Source organism: Lynx canadensis, chromosome A3, assembly GCF_007474595.2.
Source record: "Lynx canadensis isolate LIC74 chromosome A3, mLynCan4.pri.v2, whole genome shotgun sequence".
NCBI lineage: Eukaryota > Metazoa > Chordata > Mammalia > Carnivora > Felidae > Lynx > Lynx canadensis.
This window is the reverse complement of record NC_044305.1, coordinates 1,108,885-1,134,966: the sequence shown is the minus strand read 5'-3', so window position 1 is coordinate 1,134,966 and position 26,082 is coordinate 1,108,885. Positions and strand designations below refer to the sequence as shown.

Below are 26,082 nucleotides of genomic sequence, written 5' to 3'. Positions count from 1 at the left end.
CTGCAAGCAGGGAGCTCCGGAAGGTCCCAGAAGAGACCTCGGGCCGCGCTGTGACGTCCCCCGAGGCCCTCCCGGCCTGGCCCTCGTGTCCTCGACAGCAGCGACTGGACACTGGGTCCCTGAGAGCGTCCTCCAATGCCCTGTCCTCGTGTTCTGTCTCCCATGTATTTACAGCTGAAACGTCGTACCTCAGCCCAGGCCCTACGTGACGTGGCATCTGGGGGTACAGGCCGCACACGCAGTTCTGTACGATTCCACAGATAGAAAATATTCAGCTTGTTTACACAGCATTTGTGGAAGGACGAAGACATGGTCCTGGTGAGACGATCTATGAAATCTAATGACCACAGTGTAACAAATAAAGAAGTTCACGTACGGCATCCCCACTACACATGGTCTAGTCTGATTTTCCCGCTTTTCTTGTGTACAAACTTTTACCATCTCCAATTAACAGTATTTATTGAAGGTGACTTTGTACTGCATGAAAGTCTACTGCTATTACCTGTTGTGATAAATAAAGCCACTCATTTGAAAAACTCAGTTCCAAACACTAGAGTTTATTACACAGAAAGTAGGGACTCTCAATATGGAAATCAGGGTGTGAAGTAACCCACTGTGACGATATTTCATTTACGGACAAAAATGGCTTCAAAGGGAGTCTGGAAAATGTCCAGCGGGAAGGCTGGAAATGGACCACATCTCACAACATGGTCCTGTGTGAATGGAGTCGGTACAAGGGGAGGGAGAAACAAAAGAGTGAAATTTCCAAACTACTTCTAATTAAGAAAAATTTAACTTGTTCCAGTTGCTAAGCGGGCACATTTAAAATGCAGATAAAGTAAGTAAAAAGCAATATACCTTTTAAGACTAAGGAAATTACAAAAGATGTTAATTTTCAAAGTTATCATGTTAAGAAACATGATGGAATCAGGCAGGTAATTGAGAAGTTTCTTGTCAATTGGCAACGTCTTCATCCCCAAATGGTCTAAGAGGACACGAATGACTAGTAAGTATTTTGTTCTAGACAAACATCTTTACACAACGTGCTTTAACGTCCCCAACTGGAGGCCCATCAACTTGACCTGCGTCCCCCTAGAGTCAAACCGCCGGGGCTCCTGGGTTGCACAGATGCTTGGGGGCCCCAGGCGGCAGCCGCCACTGCCGGGAACTCGCGGTCGGTGTCGGTCACTTGACGTCCATGGCTGGGCTGCTCTGTAGGCTCTCTTGTGCGGGACGCGTCACCAAGGAGTCCGGTCTGGTCAACTTGAGCCTTCTGCCAGTCTTACCGCAAAACACACTCTCAAATTCCTGAAGTTGAGAAATGACCGTTAATGCACTGAATTTACAGACACGGAAACTATCTCCACAACACAAAAGGTTGTGTGTTAGGGGGAGCATTTGGCCGGCTCAGTCGGTGCAATGTGCACGGCTCTTGATCTCGGGGCCGTGAGTTCGAGCCCCGTGGTGGGGCGGAGAGAGTACTTACGATGAAAAAAACCTTTAAAAAATTAAACAAAGAAGGTTGAAATTATGAGCTAAATTACTTCAAGATATGTAGGCGTCATCTACAAATTCATGTCGCATCTCGTAAGGGGGTGTACAGGATAAAAAGGATTCATTTTTCTCCGTTACATTTACATGTATTTTTAACTTTCCAATAGAGTTTCATAATGCCTGAATATATTATAAAGCCTTCTTTATTTAAAAGCAGCAGCCATACTTACAGATTTCCTATCGTAGCATAATATAACACTTTACCCCTTTACGTGTCAGTGTTCAATCAGCCGCATTAAGGACATCAGTGTTTCAGAGCCATCACTACCATCCATCTCCAGAACTTTCCACCACCCCACACAGACACCGTACCCATGACCTACCCCACACACACCAGCAAGTGTTCCGGGGCAGGCCTGGGGTCAGGGGTTACCTCCGCACCCGTAAGACTAAAATCTGGCTCCCGTGGTACCGTCGGCACGGCCCTTGCTCACGCTGTCCTGCCTCCAGGAACTTTTCAAGGCCTCAGCTTTCGTGGCTGGGGCAGGCTGGCTGTCCCGAGCACAGGGTCAGCCCCAAGCTCACAAAAGAAGGCAAGTGCAGACAGCCAGATCTTTGTCAGCCTCTGGGAAACGGGATCGTGGGTCTGCACAACGCAGAAGGCAGACGTCCTATGGACAAAGTGTTCCGTCTCTTCAGGAAATAAAGAGCAAGGAGCAAATGTCCATCGAGGGATGAATGGCTAAAGATGTGGTATACATACAGTGGAGTATTACACGGCAATCACAAAGAAGGAAATCTTGCCATTTGTAACTATGTGGATGGAACTGGAGGGTATTATGCTAAGCGAAATTAGTCAGAGAAAGACAAAAATCATATGACTTCACTCATATGAGGACTTTAAGAGACAAAACAGACAAACATAAGGGAAGGGAAACAAAAATAATATAAAACCAGGGAGGGGGACAAAATGTTAAGAGACTCACAAATACAGAGAACAAACTGAGGGTTACTGGAGGGGGTGTGGGAGGGGGAATGGGCTAAATGGGGAAGGGGCACTAAGGAACCTACTCCTGAAATCCTTGTTGCGCTACACGCTAACTAACTTGAATGTAAATTAAAAAATTAAATTAAAATGTTAGGTCTGCAACTGCTTTAAAATAAGAGAGTCCCGCAAGGGAGGCAGGACAGGAGTACAGACAGGCGACCTTGGCCCTGAAGCAGAGTTACAGGAACACAGGAGCTCGGTATTCTGTTCTCTCCACGTTTGTGCACGGACACATTTCCACAAGTTTTTTATGCATAGCATTCTTATGCCACTGAGTCTAGGCTTAAAGGTTTTGTTACAGTAAAAAATATATAACGTGACATTTTGTTTTAACCGCTGTATGTGGTTTTATCCGGCGCACGAACTGCCTTCACAGTGTCGCGTGATCACCACCGCTTTTCATCTTTCCACACGGACACTCTGTCCCCCGTCAAACATGACTCTCGCCCTCCCGCAGCCCCTGCCCACCATCCCACTTTCTGTCCCTACGAATGGAACAGCTCCAGGGGCCACACGGAAGTGGACCCACGGGGTGTCTGTCCTCCTGTGACTGGTTCACGTCACTCAGAGCGGCGACGAGGCACGCCCGTGCTGCAGCAAGGTGTCGCGCCCTCTCTGCCTACGGCTGAGTAAGCGCCCTCCGCACGCACGCTGCCAGGCACGGGGCCCGCCTCCAACATTCTGGCCTCTGAGACCAGAGCTGCTGTGAACACTGACATACAGGCGTCCATCCGGGTCCCTGCTTTTAAGTCTCTCGGGTGCATAACCCCCAAGAGGGATTGCCGGATCGCGCGGTAATTCTAGGGCTAACTTCTTGAGACACCGTCAGACAACTTTCTACAGCAGCCGCACCATCTGACATCCCCACCAGCAGCCCCGAGTTCCAATTCTGCACCTCCTGTGAGCACCTATTTTGTCTGTAACAGCCACACGTCACGGTGAGAAGTGGTACTTGCACGTGGTTTTGATCTGCATTTCCCTGATGGTCAGAGATGGCGAGCATCTTCTCATGTACTTGCTGGCCATGTGTTCACCTTCTTTGGAAAAAGGTGCTCGAATCCTTTGTTTTTGTATTGTGTTGCTTTTGTTGCTGGGCTGTAGTGGGTTTATATTTAGTTCACGTCCTGAAAGGGAAGAAGTACTCTGCTGAACGAGTTTAACTTTGGAACCATCTGGAATGGCTGGGGCACGCCACCTGTCCACCTTCAAAGTGGCATCTGACCAAGGCCACCTGTCATTTCTAACGACTATCCCACTCAGCAGCTGCTACATCTGCACATATCTCTAATTTTCTTCCCGAACTTTAAAAGGTTTTAGGGTCTCAATACAATTTAAGATGAACCATATTTTGACAGTTTCCTATATCCTGACACCCAAAGCCCCAATAGAAAATATCTGCCTGTACTGAGAAGGCAGAATTTCCCTTTGGGAATAATTAAAGCCACAAAGAAGGAAACAATCACTTCCGATGTAAGAAAGCTCTCCAGAGATTTCCTGACCAGTGTCCATGCTGCGAGACTAGTGCTGGGCCTCCGCCTTTGTGCCGGGCATCTGTGCGGGCAGCGGGTAAGCTGGTGTGGCCTGGATGCCCACGGGGTCCCAGCTCTCAATCACGAGGCACTGGGGTGGCTGCGATCGCCAGGCCTCCTTGTAGGCCAGAAGTTAGTGGGCGACTGCCACTCTCCCCTCTCAGTCGGCATCTACTTCAACAAAACCTAAGTGAAACGGCAGAGTTTCAAGGGAGTCTTACAGCTCATCAAGACACCTTGATGACGTCTGGCCAGAGTGTGCAAATACAAGAGAAGCCAAACACAAGAAGTGCATTTCTCAGGGCGCCCGGCTGGCTCCGTAAGGAACAGCCAGTGACTCCTGACCTTGGGGCTGTGAGTTCGAGCCCCATGTTGGGTGTAGAGATTATAGAAACAAAAATAACCTTACAAAAACAAAGCGTATTTCTTAAGAGGAAGGAGGGCGATGGTTCCGAGCACCCATCAGGAAGCTGCACCAGGAAGTCGGGAAGGGAAAGTACCGGCCGCCTGTCTGGGGCAGGGACAGGCGTGCCACACAGCAGAGCAGGAGGGGAAAGTCTGAATCGCCACGAATAGTCTCAACCTAACAAACACAGAATTCACCGAATGGAGTATACACATTCTTTCCAAATAAATCCAAAACTTTTAAAAACTGACGAAGAGGTCACGATGGAAGTCTCAACAAACTTTCAAAAATGGTTTCTTTGTACAGACCATCTTCATTGATGACAACGTAATACGAAAACGTGAAAGACAGGGGCGCCTGGGTGGCTCAGTTGGTTGAGCATTTGACTCTTGGTTTCGGCTGAGGTCACGATCTCACGTTTTGTGGGTTCAAGCCCTGAGTCGGGCTCTGCGCTGGTAGCATGGAGTCTGCTTGGGATTCTCTGTCTCCTTCTCTCTCTGCACGCCCCCCACTCTGTCTCTCTCAAAATAAAGAAAACTTATAAAAAATTTAAAAAAATAAAATAAAATAAAACACAAAGTAGCCAGAGACCTCTGCTTTAAAAACAGAAAAAGTAAAAAGCCAAATGCTTTTACCTCAGTGTGACAGAAAAAAATAAAACCTTAAAAAAACGACAGAATAGGTAACGCTTTGAAATAACGGACATAAAAGCAAATTATGATAGAAGAAAACATGATCAGGTGCCTGGGTGGCTCAGTCGGTTGTGTCTGACTTTGGCTCAGGTCATGATCTTGCGGTTCGTGAGTTAGGGTCCCGAACTGGGTGAGCCCTGCTTCTCTCTTGCTCACTTGCGCCCCTTTCTCAAAAAAGAAAAAACGCGAAAATACCACCACTGACTCTGCCCGTCCCCCAAGGCTCGCGGAGACTCAGGCACAGGTACCCAGGTTCAGAGTGACAAAGGAGCAGAGGGGGGACAGAGCTGCAACGAGGCCAACAGGGCCCACCCACCAGGCCAGGTGACTGTCCTCGCCTTCAGAGCCAAAGAGGGGGGTATGTTCCTGTCTGGAAGGTTGAAGGAGGGGTCTGTGGGGGGGGGGGGGACACCAGTCAATAGGGGACTGGGGGATGCTGCGCACCAACTGGGGAGACCGTCAGCCTGTCAGCCGTCACCCCCAGGGCCACGGACTAACTCAGGGTGCCCATCACTGGTGAAACAGGAACCAACCGGTCAGAGGCTGGCAGACGTGGGGGCAGGAATTCCCGCAGCACCAAGTGCTGGTGCTGCCGGGAGAGTGGGCGGGGGGGGGGGGGGTGGGGGGGGGTGCAGAGGGAGGGGCCGCCTGCGGCTGGGCTGAGATTCCCGGTCCTCTCTCTCGACAGCTCCTCATAACCAGTGGGGAAGCTGCAGAAGACATTATCGGGAGAACGGGCAAATCCAGGCAAATCCAGAGGTTACCCCTGAGCCGGACAACAGTTTTGTTTTTTTTTTTTATTTTTTTTTTTTTCAACGTTTATTTATTTTTGGGACAGAGAGAGACAGAGCATGAACGGGGGAGGGGCAGAGAGAGAGGGAGACACAGAATCGGAAACAGGCTCCAGGCTCTGAGCAGTCAGCACAGAGCCCGACGCGGGGCTCGAACCCACGGACCGCGAGATCGTGACCTGGCTGAAGTCGGACGCTTAACCGACTGCGCCACCCAGGCGCCCCCGGACAACAGTTTTGTACGGAAGTGCCATTTCCTGAGTCTGAGCACCGTATCCCGGTTCCATAAGACGAGGCTTTTGTTCTTCAGAAATACACAAGTCCTGAGGTATCTACAAGTCGTTATTAAACGGTTCAGGAAAGTATATAATGAGAGATCAAGCATGACAGAGCGAATGGCCTATGACGTTAGCAACTGGTGACTCTGAGCGAGGCTGGTGGGCACCCGCCGAGTTCGGTACAAATCTTGCAAGTTTTCTCGAAGTTTGAAATTCTATCAAAATCCCCCATATAAAGTGAATCATCTAAATTCAGAGTTCTACAGACACCCGACCTCATCTCCCCCAAACCTCAACGTCATCATAAGCAAACGTGAGGTGGGGCAGAGTGGATGCAGCTTAAGGAGACTCAAAAGCGTAATTAAACGCAACACATAATCCATGGGTGGGTGCGGGTTTGGAGGAAAAAAGAAAAACCGCTACGAAAGTCATTTGAAACATTCCGGGGAAACGCCAAGATGGACCATTAGATGACAGCATGGCGATCAACCTCGTGAGGCACAGTAACGGCACGGGGGTTGCGCGGGAGAATTTTCCAGGAGACGCGTCCAGAAATATCTAGAGGTGAGGAGACACGACGCCCGGAAGCGTCTCTGAAACTGCGCGGCCGACACGCGAGTGTGTGACGTAAACACGGTAAACGCTGACCCTGGGTGACGGGCGCAGAGGTGTTCGTTGTACCGCGTGTATGTTCGTTAGAAAAACAACACAAACTGGCCTGGAACCAACACAACACTGTATGGTAACTACGCCGGAAGTGGAATAAATTTACGAAGAAACAAGAAAGGGGGCGAGGGAACCAGGTGTCTGCTGACGGAGCCCCAGACTCATCTCCCCGTCGCCCTCTGGACGCGGCTTGGTGCCTCCTGGGCGCTGAAAGCCTCGCACGTCTGCACCAGATGCCGGAGGCCGCCCCGGCCAGAGCACCCTCATCTGGCCACACAAACCAGAGCCCCTCCGCCCCCACCGGCCCATGGCGGGCCCCATGTGAAACGTCGATCAGATGGCGCCCGTGGGGACGGGCACAGGAGACCCCCCCCGAGACAGAGCCAGGCGCCTTGGCGGGGGCTCGGGCGCCACAGCCACCCGGCGAGACCAGCCTCGGCGAGGGAGGCCTCGGCGCCCCCGCCCCCCTGCCCCGGCCACTGCCTGCCGGAGCCAGAAACCGCCCCAAACCCTGACTCCCCCTCCTCTCCAGCACACTGCCGCCCCAAACGACCCGCCCCGATCTCCCCCTGAAACCTAAGCGAGCGGGCCTTCCCTGTGTTCCCCGCAGCTTGTGTGTCCTGCACGGCGGTTCCTCGTTCCCCAGAGACTCACTTTGCCAGTAAAACCACCGGCTGTTTTGTTTTAAGGCTGACATGCCACTGCTGCCTATGACCCTCCAGACCCCCCGCCGCCCCTGCTGCAGGCAGGGCCCACAGAGCAGCTCTCCTCGTGACAGGACCGACACTACCCTGCGTCGTCCGCTCGGCCAGCAGGCTCTTGGTCTCATTCGAAGGGTGACCCCCCGGCACCCTGAACAAGCCTGGGTGCAGGGACCTGCGGAACGAAACGTGTACTAAAACAACTCGGGAAAATCACTTAAGACTCTCGTGTATTTTACCTGTCAGAACAGAAATAGGTGAAGAAAGGGAGACCGGTCACCGAGGAAACAGCCATAGACCCTGCTTGGCGAGCTGTGTGCTAACCCAACAAAGTGCTCCCCGACGTCCCTGCAGCCCCTTTCCTGACCGGCCCTGGAATCTGACCCAGAAGCAAGCCACACATTCAACGTAACTAAGTTCAGAAACACCAGGAAGCATAACGTACATGAAATGTGAGATATAACACCTGTAAGTTTTAACCTATTTAATCTTTGGGTATATACAAAGACAGTTAACGAATTTTTATCGTTGTTGTAAGCACCTTCAATACGTTTGAATAAATTACGTGAATAATTCATTACTAACAGGTACCCACAGGCAAACATTAAAATCATTTTCAAAAATGTAAAAGCTTGGGGCGCATGGGTGGCGCAGCAGGCTAAATGTCTGACTCTTGATTTTGGCTCAGGCCACGACCTTGTGCTTCATGAGATCGAGCCCCACATCAGGCTCTGCACCCAGTGTGGAGCCTGCTTAGGATTCTCCCGTCCTCTCTCTCTCTCTCTCTGTCTCTCTCCCTCTCTCCCTCCCTCCCTAGCTTGTAAATGTGCGTGCGCTCTCTAAATAAACAAATATCAATTTTTAAACACACGTATATACACATATGTATATATGAACGTACGTAAGCTTTTTCCAAAAACGACACACAAGTGGCCAACAGACACGTGAGGCCCGACATCACTCCTCATCAGGGAAAATACAGATCAAAACGACACTGAGATACCACCACCTCACACCCGTCTGAGCGGCTAAGATTCACAACTCAGGAAACAACAGGTGCTGGTGAGGATGCAGAGAAAGAGGAACCCTTTTGCACTGCAAACCGGTGGAATGCAAACCGGTGGAGCCGCTCTGGAAAACAGTGTGGAGGTTCCTCAAGAAGTTAAAAATAGAAGTACCCTACGACCCAGCCATCACACTACCCTGTGTTTGCCCAAAGGCTACAAGACTGCTGATTCGAAGAGGCAAATTCACCCCAATGTTTATAGCGACACTATCGACAATAGCCAAACTATGGAAAGAGCCCAAACGTCCACTGACTGACGAATGGATAAAGATGTGGTGGATATATACACACACACACATACACACACAATGGAGTAGTACTCAGCCATCAAAGAGAGTAAGATCTTGCCACTGGCAACAACGTGGATAGAACTAAAGTATGATACTGAGTGAAACATGTCATTCAGAGAAAAACAAATACTGTATGATATCACTCCTCTGTGGAATTTAAGAAACAAAACAAATGGGCAAAGGAATAAAGAGACAAACCAAGAACCAGACTCTCAACTACAGAGATCACATCACACCGACGGTCGCCAGAGGGGAGGGGGGTCGGAAGACGGGGGAAATAAGTGACGGGGATGAAGGAGCGCACCTGTCGTGATGAGCACTGGGGGACGTGTGGGAGTGCCGAATCCCTACATCGTACACCTGAAACTGATATCACGCTGTGTGTTCGCTAACTGGAATTACATAATAAAAAAAAATACGTAAAAGCTTTATTTTATCAAAGTTAACAGTCTATCTCCAACACATAATGTCAAAGAGTAAGTGCATTATAAACAACCGTAAGTGACCCAGTTAGAAGAAACGGGACATAAACGCTGCTCTACAACGCAGCCAACGTACAACGGAAGGACGGAGCCTTGCCGTGCGGAGACACAAGGGAAACGGAAAACCGCCTGCGGTTCGCGGCCCTTCCAGGATCTAGACACGAGAGGCTCTTTCTAAAAGGCTTCCACGTTTCTGCGCCAACCTCAGCTCAGCGCCTAACGGATGCTGCGCCCACAGCAGCAACCACACAACGGCTTCGACAAGGAGCAGGGCCGGGGCGCTGGGCTTGCTTCGCCGAGGCCTCGCCACCACTCCCCCTGACCACCAGCATTCTGAGGCCAGTACCTGCAGCCGAGGTCCCCCCGAGGCAGAGCACTGAAGCCAAAGCCGCGAACGCCTCCGTTCTTCCATCTGAACCACCAGGGAAGGGGCGGCTGGACTCCCATTCACACCATGCGTTCGGTCCTACCTGGAGCCACGCTCGCTCGCTACAATTGCCCCTGGGACTGAACAGACAGGGTCAAGGCAGCGCTGGCTGCAACAAGGAGCCAGATGCTTGGGCTCCAAAGCCCCCCAAGTCGTCCCCAGTCACGCAGCCCACCGAAGAGTCTCGCTTCTCCGCCTTCTGAGCGCATGTGAATTCCAGACTATTTAACACGTATCTGTCTCTGTCTCTCCCTTAACTATTCTTGCTTCATCCCATCACAAAGTTTTCAGAGGGTAACAAAAGACCACATCTCCCAGGTCTCTGACACCCCTTCAAGCCCCATACAATCCACTGCACACAGCAGGCGCTCGAGCTATGATCTGACAACCGATACTCAGTCACTCACACCGTGCAAGTCAGTGAACGAACCCCGGCCGTGCTTCTTATTTCGATACACGAAGAGCTACATCATTAATGAGCGGAGTTCTGTTCTCAGTGAACTCAGTACCTGACCCTGGATTCCAGCAAGAACAACAGTCTGGCATATCTCAGGGAAAAAAGGATAAGTAAGCTCTCTGGTAAGTTTATAAAATTCTAAAAATCGACCTGCTCCCAATACTGACCTTCTTAAGAGAATCTCCGTGTCTCTCCTGAATGTACTTCAGGAACGCTGTGGTCCACTGGAGCGTGGTTGCCTTATCGGTCTCGGCATTGCAGAACGGGACTAGAAGATTCAACTCATCGCAACAAATGCGGATTCTGCGCCTACGGTCAAAATCCAAAGCGATCACCCAGAGAAGCAGAAGCAACACCAAGCAGTAAAGCAAATGTCTGAATGTGTCGCTTGTGGCCCGGCCACCAAGTGCGTGCTCAGGACCACGCTCCGCCACGACCATGTGGCCCTCCTCCACAAGGCCGACCTGCTGCAGGGGTTTCCACGGACTTCTCATGGGTCAGGAGCAAAGGCCAGTTTCCAGTCTCCAGACCAAGCATGGACCCAACCCCGGAAACGCGAAGCAAAATTTTGTAGGGGGTTTTCTGGGTGGACAGCTCTCCCTGGGCCAAGGAGCTCACCCACAGCTCAGGGTTGCAGCTATGATCGGCAAGGGACCCCGGGTCAAAAGGATCACACACGACCAGTCTGTTAATGCCCCGAATCCCAGTCATTTGAGAGATCATTCATTTTTTAGAGATCGTTTACATCCCAAGTGGTCTCATGATTTACACCATTTTTAGCTCTTCCCGATTACCAGCTTATACAACCCTCGTTGCCCATCTTCCCAAGCATACACTCAGAATCTGTCGTAGCGATCTCATGAGGTCAATGTGACAGCTGGCATTTACGAGATGCTAACTTCTACACAGAGGCAGACACGTGTGACGTACACACGTGTTTCATCCTGTCTCCAATCCGTGTGGTAGCCAGCTCTGCTTTGTAGATGAGAAACTCAGATGAGAGGTGATCCCTCTGCAGGCTGTTAAACTACGAAAAGGCAGAGTAAAAATCTAAGCTCTCGCTGTCAGCATACGGTAGAAGGGTTTTCACATAGTAGGTGTTAAATAAATGTTTACGTGATAAATATCAGAGTAGGAAAAATGTCCTTTCTGGTTCACAAGTCCTTGCTGACACAGCGCCTCAAGTAGAGTGTGTGAGTGTGTGTGTGCCGGTGGGTGTGAGCGCACCTGTGTAAGAAGGAGATCTAGCTGGCCAGCTAGCTCTAATATATCCTTTTAAAAGGAAAGAAGTCGCCTTGGGTCAACATTCGCCCTTCATAGTTGAACGTCTGCCTTGCCGCATGCTATAAAAAGGAAACTGGTACAAAGTTCTCAATGAATGACTATGTTAATTATGTTAGGGAAACATCAGGTAAAAATCCAACCGTAATAGAGAAAAACTAGCCACCTTTTGATTCTACATAAAATTGCAGATTCAGGGCGCCTGGGTGGCTCAGTCACTTAAGCATCTGACTTCAGCTCAGGTCATGATCTCATGGTTCGTGGGTTTGAGCCCCGCATCGGGCTCTGTGCTGACAGCTCGGAGCCTGGAATCTGCTTCGGATTCTGTGTCTCCCTCTTTCTGCCCCTCCCCTGCTCATGCTCTGTCAATCTCTCTCTCTCTCTCTCAAAAATAAATATTCAAAAAAATATTGCAGATTCTAAATAAAACCTGCAGATAAAACGACAGTTCTAACCCCTTTCTTTCCCAACATTCTTAAAAGAACCAGGCAAAGCTAAGTGCCCCATTGTGCACCCTGGCCATCTCCCAGCAGCCTACTCACAAGGCGGGCCCCCGATGGCATCTGGACACTCAGATTCCAGGGGTTCCCAGCACCATTAGTTAGGAGGGGCTCCCTGCACCCACAACATGTGCGTAAACATGGTTTATGCTGTGCACCGGCTCTTCTCCTGGGGTCCTGGGATTGGCTGCTTGCCAGGTAGGAATGCCTCCATGACATGCCCGCCAAGAAAATCTCGGGGCCCTGAGTCCCTCAGGAGCTTTCCCAGCTGGCCACAGCTGGTGCTGGGGTTGCTGAGTGCATCTGGGAGTCCCCTGGGAGGGGACACCTGGGAACCTGCACCTAACTCACTGGACGCCCATCCCCCACCCAGCACCTTTGGTAATTTTGCAGGTTCCTTTCTCTGTAATAAATCAAAGCCCTAAGTCCTAAAGAATCATCAAACCTGGGGGGTGGTCCTGGGGACCCCGATCCCCCTAGCAAAACAAAGTCAATATTCACTCTGGCCAACCTCTCTCCACTTTGAACACATTGTGAATCAACTAAACCGCTGTCTCACCAATAACTTGCCTATTACTGCTAATAACTGGAATAAACTTGCGTGTTGATGAACAACCACACGAGTTACCTTCTATCTCTTTCCATGCGGTTATGCCTCTCCCTGCGCTGCGACCTTCCTCCCTGGGGCCCGCTCTGGCTCTGCTCCCCGAGGTTTGCCTGCGAGGACTCCGCGGGTGGCCAAGCGCCCTGTGCGGCGGTGGAAGCTTCACCCACGTTCTGAATCTCTCCAAGGGCTCTTCGCTCTACGTTTGTGTCCAGCTGACGAATTCTACTCCGATTCCTCTTATTTATTGCTTGCTTACACAGCGCTTCTTCTTTGCAAAAGAAGAAAAAAGTGTATTTTAATTTTTTATTTTACTTAACTTCTTCCCATTAGTGCCGAATACCTTTGGTGCCATTTTCAACTCCAGACACACACTCACGAGCAAGGGACACACAGGACTCAACAGGAAAAGCTGCACCTACTCCAAGAACTTGTACACAAAGCTCCAAGGTTCAAACCACAAACCTGAACATAAATCTGCAACCAAACGAGAACACTCCGAGTATTATGTAATCGATACAACCTTGTCAAAAGTCCCCTGTTAATCAGCAGATGTTAACTACCGCCTATGAACGGAGAAACCAAGAAGTTACTGAACCTCTCTGACGTTCAGAATGAAAAAAGATTTTTTTTCTCCAGATTTTCTTTTATGCGATTATTCTAACGTGACAGAGGATACTCTAACCGCAGTGCCCAGAAGACAAAACGTAGGTGGCCTACGGTTACACGTGCCCTCACCTCACAAGTGATTCTGCCCACACGAGGAGGGACCACCTCCTAGCTTTGACTTCTGCTGGAGGAACGCGGCAAATTTCATCACACGCAGAGCGGGAGGCCCCCAGCTAACACGTGCGGGGTGTGCGTTCCCAGGATGCCAAACAAAAGCCAAATAAATCTGTGGCACAGGAGTCACCACCACATCTTTCAGAGCGGGGGACCCGGTGGGGAGCTCAGTGCTGGGAACGCTTTGCTCCAGAAGCTGAGAACTTAGCACACGGTCTGACTAGCAACCTTTAACTCTGCAAACGGTAACACGCACTTTTGCACGGAGACGCCGAACCACGAGAACTGCCCGCTGCCTCGGCGGCTCTGTCGCTCCTGCCCTCGCCGGCTCTGGAAAACCTTGGGGTTATCTCGTCCAGTGAGTCAAAAAATAGTTGGCTCCCAGGGAGAAAGGGATTGCGAGCTCACTCTCAAGATGAGCAAGGTTTGCCTTCAGCAGTTTATTTCTAAACCCTTCTGAATCACCTTATGGCCTCTTGTTCCCAACTCAATCCTCTGCCCATCTGCAGATTGTCTCCTAAAGCTTTTATCAGGTTTCAGACTCCTGGCTCACTCGTGAAATATAAAATAAGAAAAAAACAAAAACAACGCTATTAAGTGCTTTCGGCAACTTGCAGGAAACGGTAAGTTTCCGGAAGTCCGTCATTCTTCCGTTCACGGAGATCACTAGCAAGAAAGAGGAGCCTCCAAACTCAATGTTTCCACACTAAGTATAAACGTGTTTGGAATTCGAAAGAAAGTTCAAAGTGAAGACAAGTCCCCCACGTGGAAGTACACTTCCAAGACCATCTCATGTTTACAAACCTCCTCCCCACCACCCCCCCACCCCCCCCGTTCCCCTCCCTTCCCCCCCACCAGAATGACATCAGGGCAGCGCCTGCTCCCCTTTGTGGCTTACCTCCTACTTTAATCCAAACCTGCTCAGGCAAAGCTTTGTTTCTACCGCCCAAAGTCTGTTTAGTGGATTCAACTTCCTGCTGGTAACAGAAAGAAAATGCTCTAGGCAATCCAATATCCTGATGCTTGGCAGCTTCGAGTATAGAACATGGGTTACTAGAGCTCTGGAAAAACGAAGCCACGGGAACTTTATCAGCATGAGACCCAGTCGGTCCCCACGATTCCACACAAAGCACATGCACTTCCACAGAAATCACGTCAAAGACATCATGCGCTACACGGAGGATTTTAAGACATTCCCCGACCACATGAACACTCTCGACGTTAAGGATTATTAAGCTCGGCGAAAGAGAAATCCTTCAGATCGAATGAACTCAACTCAAATCCATTTGCTACCAAACAAAAGAGCAAAGCGGGACCAACTGTCCCCTTACCTGCACCTGCGACGGGTTCGAGCCGGCGTTGGCCGTGAACATGGGGTACGTGAACTGCAGGGCCGTGGCCGCGGTGGCAGTTTTATTTTTCACTAACGTCGTGCATTTGTTTTGTTGCTGATGAAGAGGGACGTTCATTAATTCGGAAGGATGTCGGATAAGAGTGACCAAACTGCCGAGACAAAAAAAACGCGTGAAGAGTGTGTTGCGGGAAATGTCCCGAAGCGGTACAATCGCCTTTTCTAGAACGCGCAAGTCTGTTAGGGTGAACGAATGCCCCTCATCACGGAAACCTCTGGCGAACAATCACCGGCCGGCGCTGCGGCGCACAAGCTCAAGCTTCTTCCTCACGGAGGATCGGGAGGCTGGGTGTCGCTGACAATCTCTCTTGCTCTGTTTTTCTGGCCATTCTCCAAACTCTGATGACTGAGGGCGAAGTGGGGACCGCCACTGGCTAGGGATGGACAGAAAGCCGAGGAGCCGCCGCAGCACACGGGCCGCTCCTCTCCAGGAGTCGCCCCTGGGGCAGGACTGACGGGCTGGGCTGGCGGCCTGGCTGCAGGAGAAGCTACGCTCTGTGGTCAAAGCCTCAGGACAAGACGCTTTCCTTCCACAAGGCTGCGTCCGTGCGCGCAGTGAAGACACCGCTAACCTGAGTCAACATGGGGGAACCACACCTCTCCTGACACGCAGGCGGGTAATTCGGTGCTCAGAAGCACTGGCACACCGATCTCAACTGGAACTTAGCCCTTCCGCGTGCCGACAGTGCTGACCACAGAAGCCCACGCTCTGGCGTGTGTACTCAGTACTCCCAAGTGCTTGCTCACCGGCACCTGCACAGGGCACAGAGCCTTGCAAGTCGGCCCCCTGTTACGATGCCGGCCGCGAGGAGGCTGGGGGCTTTCTAGCGGCTGACTTTACCTGCGCCCTGACCCAGCTGGGCCCAATCCCTATTAAAACGCAAGCTGCGGTGGCGCTGGCTTTGCACCAGATCACCTGGTCTCTACCCAGACCCGGCCACGCAGATACCAGTCACAGCCAGGCTGGCGGCCTCCTCACCAGGGGTCCGCATGTGCACCCAGACTGAGACTTCGGCCTCTGCACGGGACCTTCCGGTCCGCACCCTGACGGAGGCTGGCGGCCTCCTGTGCGCGCAGACCCGGCGCGGCCCGCCCCCCGCGCCCTCCCCGCGCCCGGCCGCCCCGGGGTGGACACCCACTTGTTGAGCGCCACGCCGGGCTCGGGGGGCTCGGCGCCGCGCGGGGCGGAAGGCGGCTCAGCGGGGATGCTGTTGAAGCGGTCCTCCAGGCGGACGCGCACGGCCGACTTGGCCCGCGCCTCGGGCGCGCCCTCCGCGTTCTCCTTGCCGCCGCCGCCGCCGTCGGGCGCCTTGGGCCGCGGCGCGCCCGGGCCGGGGCCGTCGGCGCCCGGCGTCTTCTCGGCGGCGGCGGGGGCGCCCGCCTCGCTGAGCAGCATCATGCGCAGCTCCTGGAAGTCGACGTGGCCCAGGCAGGGCGCGGCGCCCGCGAAGCCGCCGTCGGCCAGCGCGGGCGGGCACAACACCGGGTACACGGACGCCGCGCCCCCGGCCGCCGCCGCCGCCGCCGCGCCCCCCGCCGCCGCGAAGCCGCCCGCCGCCGTCGCCGCGCCCGGCGCCGTGGCCGCCAGAAAGGCCGAGCTGAGGCGCGCGTCGAGCTCGCCGTCGGCCGCCGCCGCCTCCATGTGCGAGTAGAGGATGTGCTGCAGCTGCGTGTACTCCACCTCCGTCATCTCCACCAGGCTCAGGTCGGTGGTCGTGAAGCTCAGCCCCGCCTCGCCCGGCGCCGCGTCCGCGCCCTCGGGGCCCGCCGGCCCGCCCGCCTGCGGCGGCTCCCGCGGCCCGGGGCCCGACATGCCGGCGCCAACGGCGGGGCGCGCGGCGGGGCCGGCGGGCACCGGGCCGGCGCGGCGTCGCCGGGCGACGTTGGGGGGGGGGGGGGGCGGGAAACCGCTGGGCCTACAGCGCGCCTGCGCCGCGCCGCGCCGCCCCGCAACGGAAACCCCACCCCCTGTGCCGAGGCCCCGCCCCCTGCCCCCCACCCTCGCCAACCGCCTGGCCGGCTGCCCGCCGCGCCGCGCCGCGCCCCGCCCCCGACGGCGGAGAGGGCGGTGGCGGTGCCACGGGAGTTGCGCGCGCAGGTGTGTGGGTGGGTGGGGAGCCGCGGTGGTGGGCTGCGTGCGCAGGTCGGGGGCGGGGCGATGCGGGGGATGCGCGCGCAGGGCGAGGGCGGGGCCGGGGCCGGGCGGGCGCGTGCGCACTAGCCGTTCACAGGTACTACACCTACCCCGGGTACCTGTGCGAGGTACCTGTGCGGGGCGGAGGCGGTCTGCAGCCTGGTGACGTGTCGGTCGTACCGCCGCATCCCGGAGCACACCGCAGTCGTGCTCCCCGAGTGCGCAGCGCCCCTCTGCCGCGTCGTTTCTGTGAACACATGCGAGATCGTACCGTGCACGTGGTTTTAAGACTTCTCTCCCGCTTAAAACGTCCTCGGGAGGGAAGTGGTGGGCTCCTCAATAAACGATATCAGGACAGCGGATTCATCCTTTGGAAAAAAAAAGCAAACCAAGCTAGAGCACTTATTTCCACACCAGACACAGATTAGCTAGAGGTGATTGAAATATGGAAGTTTAAAAAGCGAAATTACAAAGCCGCTAAATACACAGAGGGACGTGGGTAAAACCTTTGAGAAGATTCCAAGCGCGGCACCAACACAGACCACAATGCTCACAGAGTCACCAGGACCTTGTTAAAAAGCAGATTCTAATTCAGGCCTGGGTGGGACCCGGAAGCCACTGTCTCAGGAGCCCCATCTGATGCGCGTGCTGCTGCTGAAAGGACCTCGCTGAACAGCAAAATCACAGAGTGCTGTGTCACTGAGAAAGTAAAATCAAGATTATATCCGATTTGGTTTTTCACTTACTGGAATTAAAGACCATTGGTACCTACCACGTGTGTTTGTTTCTCATTTGGGTGGGGTTCCTGCAGACAGTTTTCGAGGCCTCTTTTGTTTAGAGGTGGAATGCGAGAATGATGTGGCTTCACTGGAACTGGCATTGTAAGTAAAACGTGAAGAGAATACCAAACGTGCTTTTCTAAAGTCTAAGTGCAGCTCCCAGGGGTGCCGCCCACCCCTCAGGAGGCAGCCCCCCAGAGCTGTGAACCCCACCGAGAATCCCAGCGCAGCCCGGCGTGCATGCGGGGAGTGAGGTCTCCAGCCATGGCTCCTGTGAGCGAATAGCAGCCTCTGCCCCAAACAGGCAAGAAAATCGAATTTGAGAGGGGCCGGGAGAAGGGACTAGGCCGAATCAGCACGGCACACGCGGTCGTTATCTGGGGGAAGACCCACGGTGGGTCACAGAGTCAGCTTAGCGGCTGTGGACCCACCATTGAAAACCGAAAGCACACCCTCGGTGTGAGCCGCGCTTCAGGAGGGTAAGTGCCGCCTGTGAAACCATCATAGAAACATACATTCTGTGAAACCGGCGTGACTTGATATCAAAACCGGATAAAGATGTTACAGGAATATAAAACCACAGAGCAATGTCTGATGAACAAACGTGCAAAAATCCTTAATAGAATCTTAGCAAATTGAATGCAACAAGATCTTTAAAGAAGAGTGATACATCACAACCAAGTGGGGATTACTCCAGTGACACAAGTTTCGTTCACATTCGAAAATCAACCAACATAATGTACTGTGTTAATGGCCAAAAAAGGGGCGCCTGGGTGGCTCGGTCGGTGAAGCATCCGACTCTTGGTTTCGGCTCGGGTCGTGATCTCACGGTTCATGAGCCCCCCTTCGCTGTGCTGACAGCACGGAGCCTGCTTGGGATTCTCTGTCTCTGCCCCAACCCTGCTTGCATGAGTGCTCTCTCTCTCTCTCTCTCTCTCTCTCTCTCTCTCTCTCTCAAAATAAACAAACTTTTAAAAGGCCACAAAGAAAAACAAAAAGTATGATAAACTCAAAATTGCAACAAGAAAAAAGAACGTGTTTGACAAATCTAACATCCATTTCTGAGAAAAACTGCAAAGCACGAATGGAAGGGAACTCCCTCAACCCGATAAAGGGCATCTGGGAAGTAACCACAGCGAGCATCATACTTAACAGCACAAGACTGAATGTTTTCCCCAGGTTAGGAAAAGGGCAAAGATCTCCACCATCACCATGTCTGTCTGACATCACACCGGAGTCTCTATGCAATACGACGAGCAGGAGAAAAGACATTCACAAGGAGACAAAAGTGCAGACAGTATGATCTATGTAGAAAATCCTACGGAACCTGGAAAAAAGCTAACAAGCGACTTCGGCGAGGTCACAGAAAAGAACAGCACACACATACCGCTGTCTTCCCATACACCGGCAGTGGACGTGTATATGCTGCCGTTAAAATACGATACGTTTACCACCACTCAAAATACGCCGAGGTCTGAACTTAACAAAACGTGCATCTGACACGTATGTCGGGTATCATACTGAACATCTTCCCTGAAAATCCTCGGTGCTCCGCCTGTCCCTCCCCTCCCCGCCCCTCAGGAAGCCACTGACTTCTCCGTTTCCATGATTTTGCTTTTCCCGGAATGTCATACGGTTGGAATCACACAGTGTGTAGCCTTTTCTGACTGGCTTCTTTCTCTTGGTAATATGCGACTAAGCTTCCCGCATGTGTCCCCAGGGCCTTGGGAGCTCATTTCTTTTTAGCCCTGAATAATAATATTCTGCTGTCTGGGTGGTCCACACCCACCGAGGGCATCTTGGCTGCTTCGAGCCTGGGCGATTGTGAATAAAGCTGCCATAAACATCCGTGTGCGGGTTCTTGTGTGGACGGAAGTTTTCTACTTCTTTGGGTAACTGCCAAGGACATGACTGTGGATCGTGCGGTAAGAGTATGTTTACTTTTGTAAGAAACCACCACGCTGCCTTCACGAGCGGCCTCGCCATTCCGCATTCCCGCCGGCCAGGGTGAGCGCTCCTGCCGCCCACGCCCTCGCCAGCGTCTGGGGTCAGAGTTCTGGGTTTGGGCCCTTCTGAGAGAGGTACTTGGCGGCCTTTGGAAGACTCCGTCACGGCGCCAGCCGGGTGGCGGGAGAAGCTTGCAGGGCTGGGGCGCTGCCTCTCAGGACGCACGCTCGGGGTCAGCACCAATTTATGATGCTCTTTCTCCACCGCCGGGATTCGTGGGTCTGGGAACCAAGGGCTGGAAATGGGGTGGCGCCTCTCGCTGTTACCTCTGCTGACCCACTAGCTGGATCTTTGCTGCCCGTTCCTGCCACTTCTGGTTCTAGAAGAGTCAGTTCAAAGGGAAGAGAGCTTCCTCTAGAGGACGCAGTGATGGTCTCGCGGGGCTGTCGGCGGGGACGGCCACCTGGCCACTTCGGCCCCTCCATGCCAGTGAACGAACGGGCAAAGGAGGGAGACTGCCCTGGCCGGGGTGACCCGGCCTCCTAGCAAGGGCAGTGAGGCTGCTACTTGTCAGTGAGGGTCAGGAGAACACGCCTGAGATGCTGGAGCGTTCCTGGGGCCACCTCTCGGTAACCCCCAAGTCCTGTGGTTGAATCAGTGAAGCCACCACGAGGCAATTCAGGCGGGATCGCCGATAGTTCGGGCCCGAAGGAAGGACGCTCTGGGGCACCCACCAGGCAGGGAGTCTAGACCGGCTGAGGGGCTCCAGGACCAAGGGAGCGTGGACTGGATGGCGAGGAAGCCAAGAGACCCTGGTTACGGCCACATGGCCCGCTGCAGAGGTGACCACCCCAGAAGTGTCCCTTCCTGCTTCGGAGATAACATACATGTGTGTGCTTATTAACCGCATACTCTTGTTTTCTTCTGCCCTCTTGACCCTCTTGTCTGACATCGGGTGTGTTGAGAGTGGCTGACCTCATCCCAAGCTCCAGGCGGGAGTGTGGGCCGGTGGAGAACACCGAACTTGAACTTCGCCAGGGCAAGGAGGGACTGTCTCCTCCTGGGAGTGGGCATATTTCCGGGATGGCTGCATCCAGTTAGGTGGGAGCGCCACTCTGCCATTGTGTTTGTTTAGAGTGTATGGTTTATTTGTTTTTATTAAAAAAATTTTATTTAATGATTATTTACTTTTGAGAGAGAGAGGGAAAGACGGAGTATGACTGGGGGAGGGGCAGAGAGAGAGGGAGACCCAGAATCCAAAGCAGGCTCCAGGCTCCGAGCTGTCAGCACAGCGCCCAACACGGGGCTCGAACTCACGAACCGCGAGATCATGACCTGAGCCGAAGTTGGATGCATAACCGACTGAGCCACCCGGGCACCCTTGGAACTTAAGGTTTAAAAGGCGGCTTTGCGGGGCGCCTGGGTGGCGCAGTCGGTTAAGCGTCCGACTTCAGCCAGGTCACGATCTCGCGGTCTGTGAGTTCGAGCCCCGCGTCGGGCTCTGGGCTGATGGCTCGGAGCCTGGAGCCTGTTTCCGATTCTGTGTCTCCCTCTCTCTCTGCCCCTCCCCCGTTCATGCTCTGTCTCTCTCTGTCCCAAAAATAAATAAACGTTGAAAAAAAAAAAAAATTTTAAAAGGCGGCTTTGAGCAGGCTTGGGGGCCAGTCTGGGGGCTGTGCTGGGGGCCGGGCTGGCGGAGCAGGAGGCCCTCTCCCGCATATTCCCAGTTCGGGGGGTCACCAGAGGCACTTGTACGTGAGATCCAGACACCGGAAGAGAAGCCCCCGCCGGCTGCTTTGCAGCACCGAGGGGTCTTGTGCGTGGCGGCTCACGTGGCTGGCGTGGGCTGTGGCTGGGCTACGTGAGCCACGAGAACGCACCAGCACACGTGTCTCTCTCACTCCTCCCACCTTGGAGGCGAGGGCATCCTGCCGGAGAAGCCGGAACGACAGACGACCCCCTGCCCCGGCCTGACCTTGCTTCCCCTTGCCTCTGCCTGTCTCGCAGACTCGGAGCTCTGGCCTGCGGGGCGCGGACCACGGGCTGCCCACAGCGTCACCCTGCGGCCACGGCAGGCAGGGTAGGTGCCATGAGGAGCCTCCCTGATGCCTGTCTGTCTGTCCATCCTGTACCCCTGTCTTCAGGGCCCTCTGTGCCCGGGATGACCCACGCAAGAAGAGATCATGAAGAAGCGAGTTGCGCCCACGGCACTCGCAGTCAGGAAGCTGTTTGCCGAGCGTCGCGTTGTCGCTGTGGTTTGTGAGCTTTGTTCGCTCCTCAAGGTGGACGAGGACTGAGGGAATCTGATAAACCTTTGTTACAGGTGTGAGTTTCATTAGCCACTTAGGAGGCTTCTATTAAGTATCTTTGTAATTGATATCTAAGTATTTGGAAATTTACTTTTTTAAGTTTCTTTGTTTTGACGTACATATACAGAGGGAGTACGTGGACGGGGGGTGGGGGGGTGGGCAGAGAGAGAATCCCAAGCAGGCTCCACGCTGTCAGCCTAGAGCCCCACGCAAGGCTGGATCTCACGAACCTCGAGATGGTGACCCGGGCTGAAATCAAGAGTCGGACGCTCAACCAAGTGGGGCGTTCTGCTGACGGAGCCATCCAGGCGCCCCTGGAAATTTAATTATTATTAAATACTGATTATAAGGACGCTAAACATTTAATTTCGAGTTTAAATATTTATTTAAGAAACATCGTTCCCTAGATTTGTAAGACAAAGAAATGGGACGGGGAACAAAATGTGAGTTTCCCTCTGCTTTCCAAAAGATTTCTCAGCTATCAAAACATCGATTAGTCCGACGCACGCGCGCGCACGCACGCAGAAGGAAAGACGAACCAGGGGAAAGTTCTAGGCAACCGCTTCGAACTTGCGAGAAATGAGAGTGAGCACGGGCTGGCAGAAGCCAGAGCTTCATGCTGCCCTGGTCGGGGGCAAGGTGACAGGCATCAGGAGCGGTAGCGGGGACAGACGGTCTCCAGTGACAGCCTGCTAAATCCCAACACGGCGAAAGCAGCCAGGGGTAGACCAAGTCCCTTCCGGAGAAATTCGGGGGAGGAGTTCCAGGAAAAGGGGCAGGACAAGGAGGCAGGATCCGCAGGGCAGGACAGACAAGGGGTCATCCAGCCGCGTGGCAGAGACAGAACGAAGGAAGTGGCAGAGGAAAGACCCCAGACCCAGGTCAGAGGGCGCCCCCCCCCCCGTTCTGTTTTTTTTAAAGAAGAAGAGATGTTCACTTATTGCTGTATAATTACAGATACGTGGGGGGTCTTTTCTGAAATCAAAGGCGAGTCGCTGCCGGAATAAGGCTTTGCCGTATTCCGGGCGAAAAAAGCCGGACTGCTGCAGAATCACCTCCAGAGTTGAGCTCCTTTCTTTTTGTCCCTGATGTGTGTGCACATGCATGGGTGTGAGTGCGCGTGAGTGTGCATGCGCACACGTGTGTGTGTGTGTGTGTGTGTGTGTACAAGTGCAGCTGCGGGGGGTAGGACTCACCTCTGGTTGCTGCCAACGCGACACCCGGCCTCCACTCTTCGTCTGGGCGACACGGCGTCACTTCCAGTAACCGTCACTCGCTTGGGCATCTTCTGTGAGTTTTGGCACTTGCAAACAGCCACGCAGCCAACACCCCACCCCCGTGACTCCCTGGTGCTGCTCCCCAGCGGCGTGCTCCCCTCACCCCAGCCCCATCTATCCCTGCTGTCATGTGATGGGCTGGTGGCCTCCGGTCTGGCTTCTCCCCCTCGCTCGACGCGGCAGAGGCCCCCGCACCGCGGCCCGTGCCCGCTCGTGCTCACTTTCACGGCTGGGCTGCGGCTGAGCCCCGGCTGGGACATGCGTGGACAGAGGGGACTTCGGGTGGTCTCCTGGTTTGGGCAGTTATGAGTAAGTCACTGTAGATGTTTGCTTACAGGTTTTCGCGTGTGCAGAAGTCTTCCTCCGTGTAGGGCAGCTTCCCACCCTTTGAAAAACGGCGGCTCCCCAAGAAGCCCCTCCAGACTTTTCTCGGCGCTGGGCCCTTCGGAGGGCCACAGACCGTTGCAGTAGCTAAGACCTGTACCCCCAGAACCAGCCTTGGCCCCCACGGGGGTGACACTGCCCTGCGGATAACGCATGCTTTGGGGGCATGTGTCCAGCAGGGCGCCTGCTGGGTGGCGTGGAAGGTGACGGAGAAGTCACTGATAGGAACCGGGCACTGCCTGCCTGGCTGTGGCTCCGGCTGCCCTTCCTCGCCGCGGTGCTGACCCCTCCTCTGGTTTTCTGGCAGGCCCGGACTCGTTCCTGTGCAGCAAGGGGTGGCCGTGTGACACGGCGTGGCGACAAGATATAAGCAAAAGTTTCAACCAGGAGGGCAGATGGGGCAGGGCTGCCCTGCTACGGCTCTGTCTCTCGTGCTGGCTTCCTCCCAGAACAGTGAGATGATGATGTCACGCCTGCAGGGGCAGCCTTCTTGCAACCATGAGGACAAAGTCACAAGCTGAGGACGGGGCTGTCAGGGACACGGAGGCCGCTCTACCCACTGGGACTGCCTGCCTCTAGGTGCGTGTGAAGCACGCAGACATACGCTAGGCGGTCTCTGTTCATTGGGCTTTTCCTAAATGCGTGTCCTTGGTGATGCACCCGAACATCAGCAACACGTGCACATAAGAAAGGGGCTGGAAATACCGCTAGGAAGCCTTGTGTCTGGATGTTTCTGGATGACCACATTCACGGGGAGGGGATGGCAGATCTTCATTTTCCTCATATGCTCCTTTCATTTCCTACATGCTCCGCGGTTGATGCTTAGGACCTCACGGATCTACAGGGAGCATTCATTCTCTTGAAAGGAGAAGATACAAACCTTGTCAACAATGGGAAAAATACAAAATGACTTAAAAAAAAAAATTTTTAATGTTTATTCATTTTTGAGAGACAGAGCATGAGCAGGGGAGGGGCAGGGAGACGGGGAGACACAGAATCGGAAGCAGGCTCCGGGCTCCGAGCTGTCGGCACAGAGCCCGACGCGGGGCTAGAACCCACGAGCCGTGAGATCATGACCCGAGCCGAAGTCGGACGCTCAACCGAACCGACTGAGCCACCCAGGTGCCTCCAAAATGTCTTTTGATGAATATTTGATGCCTTTGGGAATTTCCCAGGACAAAGCAAATTAAAAAAAAAAAAAGATACAAGAATGTATAGAATCCCAATTTTGTAAACAAAAGAAAACAGAGGGGAAAAAGATTCGGGGAAGGAGGGCCGCATCCTCAAGCCAGACTCCTCGCTATTCGGGTTTCTGGAGACCCACGTGCAGCTCAGGGGTCCCGTTGGCTAAATGGGGTCACAGGCTGGAGGGGTGTCGGGGGTGGCAGGCGGCAGGGTGAGGACAGAGCATCCTGGTGCCGTGGAGCGTGGGAGACACAGGCCCTGGGGTGAACACAACTGAAGGCAAACATCTGAGCAGTGAGCGTACGAAGGACTGAGAACTTGAAAACGGGGCCCAGTTTCCCGACGTTCCGGGGACATCCCTCTGACAGCACTGTGCAGGCCTGGGCGCCGTGCCCGGCCTCTTCGGTGTCCCCGGTCAGCTCTGGGTACGGCGGCCCTGCACCCGGCCAGGCCTGGCCCCTCGCGGTTCCCCGCAAACAGGCCGCCCGCCTCCGTGCGCCTTTGTGGGCCGTCTCGGCTCAGCACACCCTTCTGAGGCAACAGCGGCCTGGGGGGCCGGGTGCTGCCCCCTGCGGAACCCTCCTTGGTTGCTCTGTGTCCAGGGGCCCTCCCTGGTTTGCCCTGTGCTGGGCCGGGACACCTGCCAGCCACTGGTGACAGGACACCCAACAGGACGGGAGCGTCCTCAGGAAGGATGTTCTCTCTGCCTCTGCTCACAGCGGGGCTGGGGACGCGCCTGCTGAGAGAGTGAGCTTCTGGGACACGGGGTCATCGGACTGAGGTCAACTGGGGGGGCAGCTGGGCGCTGAAGTTCCAGGGCAACGCCCACGCCGTGTCCTTTGCCCCGGCAGTGGCCGCGTGTAGGTTTGGGAGCCGTTCCCCTCGCCCTGAAGGCACCGTGTCTGCCTGCCGGCTCGGCCACGGCCACCCACTCCACCCGCGGCACCGGAGCCTGGGCCACGGGCTCCACCACACCTCCAGGCCACGGCGGCCACGGCACCAGGCACCGCTCGAGCAGGCAGAGCGGTAGGGTGGGTCACCCGACTCAAAGTCGGGGGGGGGGGGGTCGTCGGCACAGGGCAGGGGTGGGCGTGTGTGAGCCCGCCGAGGGGCCCCCCAGCCCCAGACTCCCGACAGGGGAAGTGACACAGGCGCGGCAGA

General features: G+C 54.2%; 1 protein-coding gene across 3 annotated transcripts; it reads right to left on the bottom strand.

Annotated features, from left to right (window-relative positions):
- Positions 1–537: 537 nt before the first annotated feature.
- On the bottom strand, positions 538–16,719 carry TCFL5 (transcription factor like 5). Of its 3 annotated transcripts, none has more exons than XM_030309222.1 (6): positions 16,046–16,719; positions 14,827–14,998; positions 14,394–14,556; positions 12,737–12,983; positions 10,495–10,636; positions 538–1,308 (listed from the first exon to the last, which is right to left on the bottom strand). In XM_030309222.1, exons 1-6 carry the CDS (start codon positions 16,717–16,719, stop codon positions 1,186–1,188), a joined length of 1,521 nt encoding a protein of 506 aa, XP_030165082.1. In that variant the 3' UTR covers positions 538–1,185. The 3 variants fall into 3 exon arrangements, with proteins under 3 accessions (XP_030165082.1, XP_030165083.1, XP_030165084.1); XM_030309223.1 differs by having other exon boundaries at positions 12,737–12,980; XM_030309224.1 differs by lacking the exon at positions 538–1,308 and adding an exon at positions 2,614–3,666 and having other exon boundaries at positions 12,737–12,980.
- Positions 16,720–26,082: the final 9,363 nt, after the last annotated feature.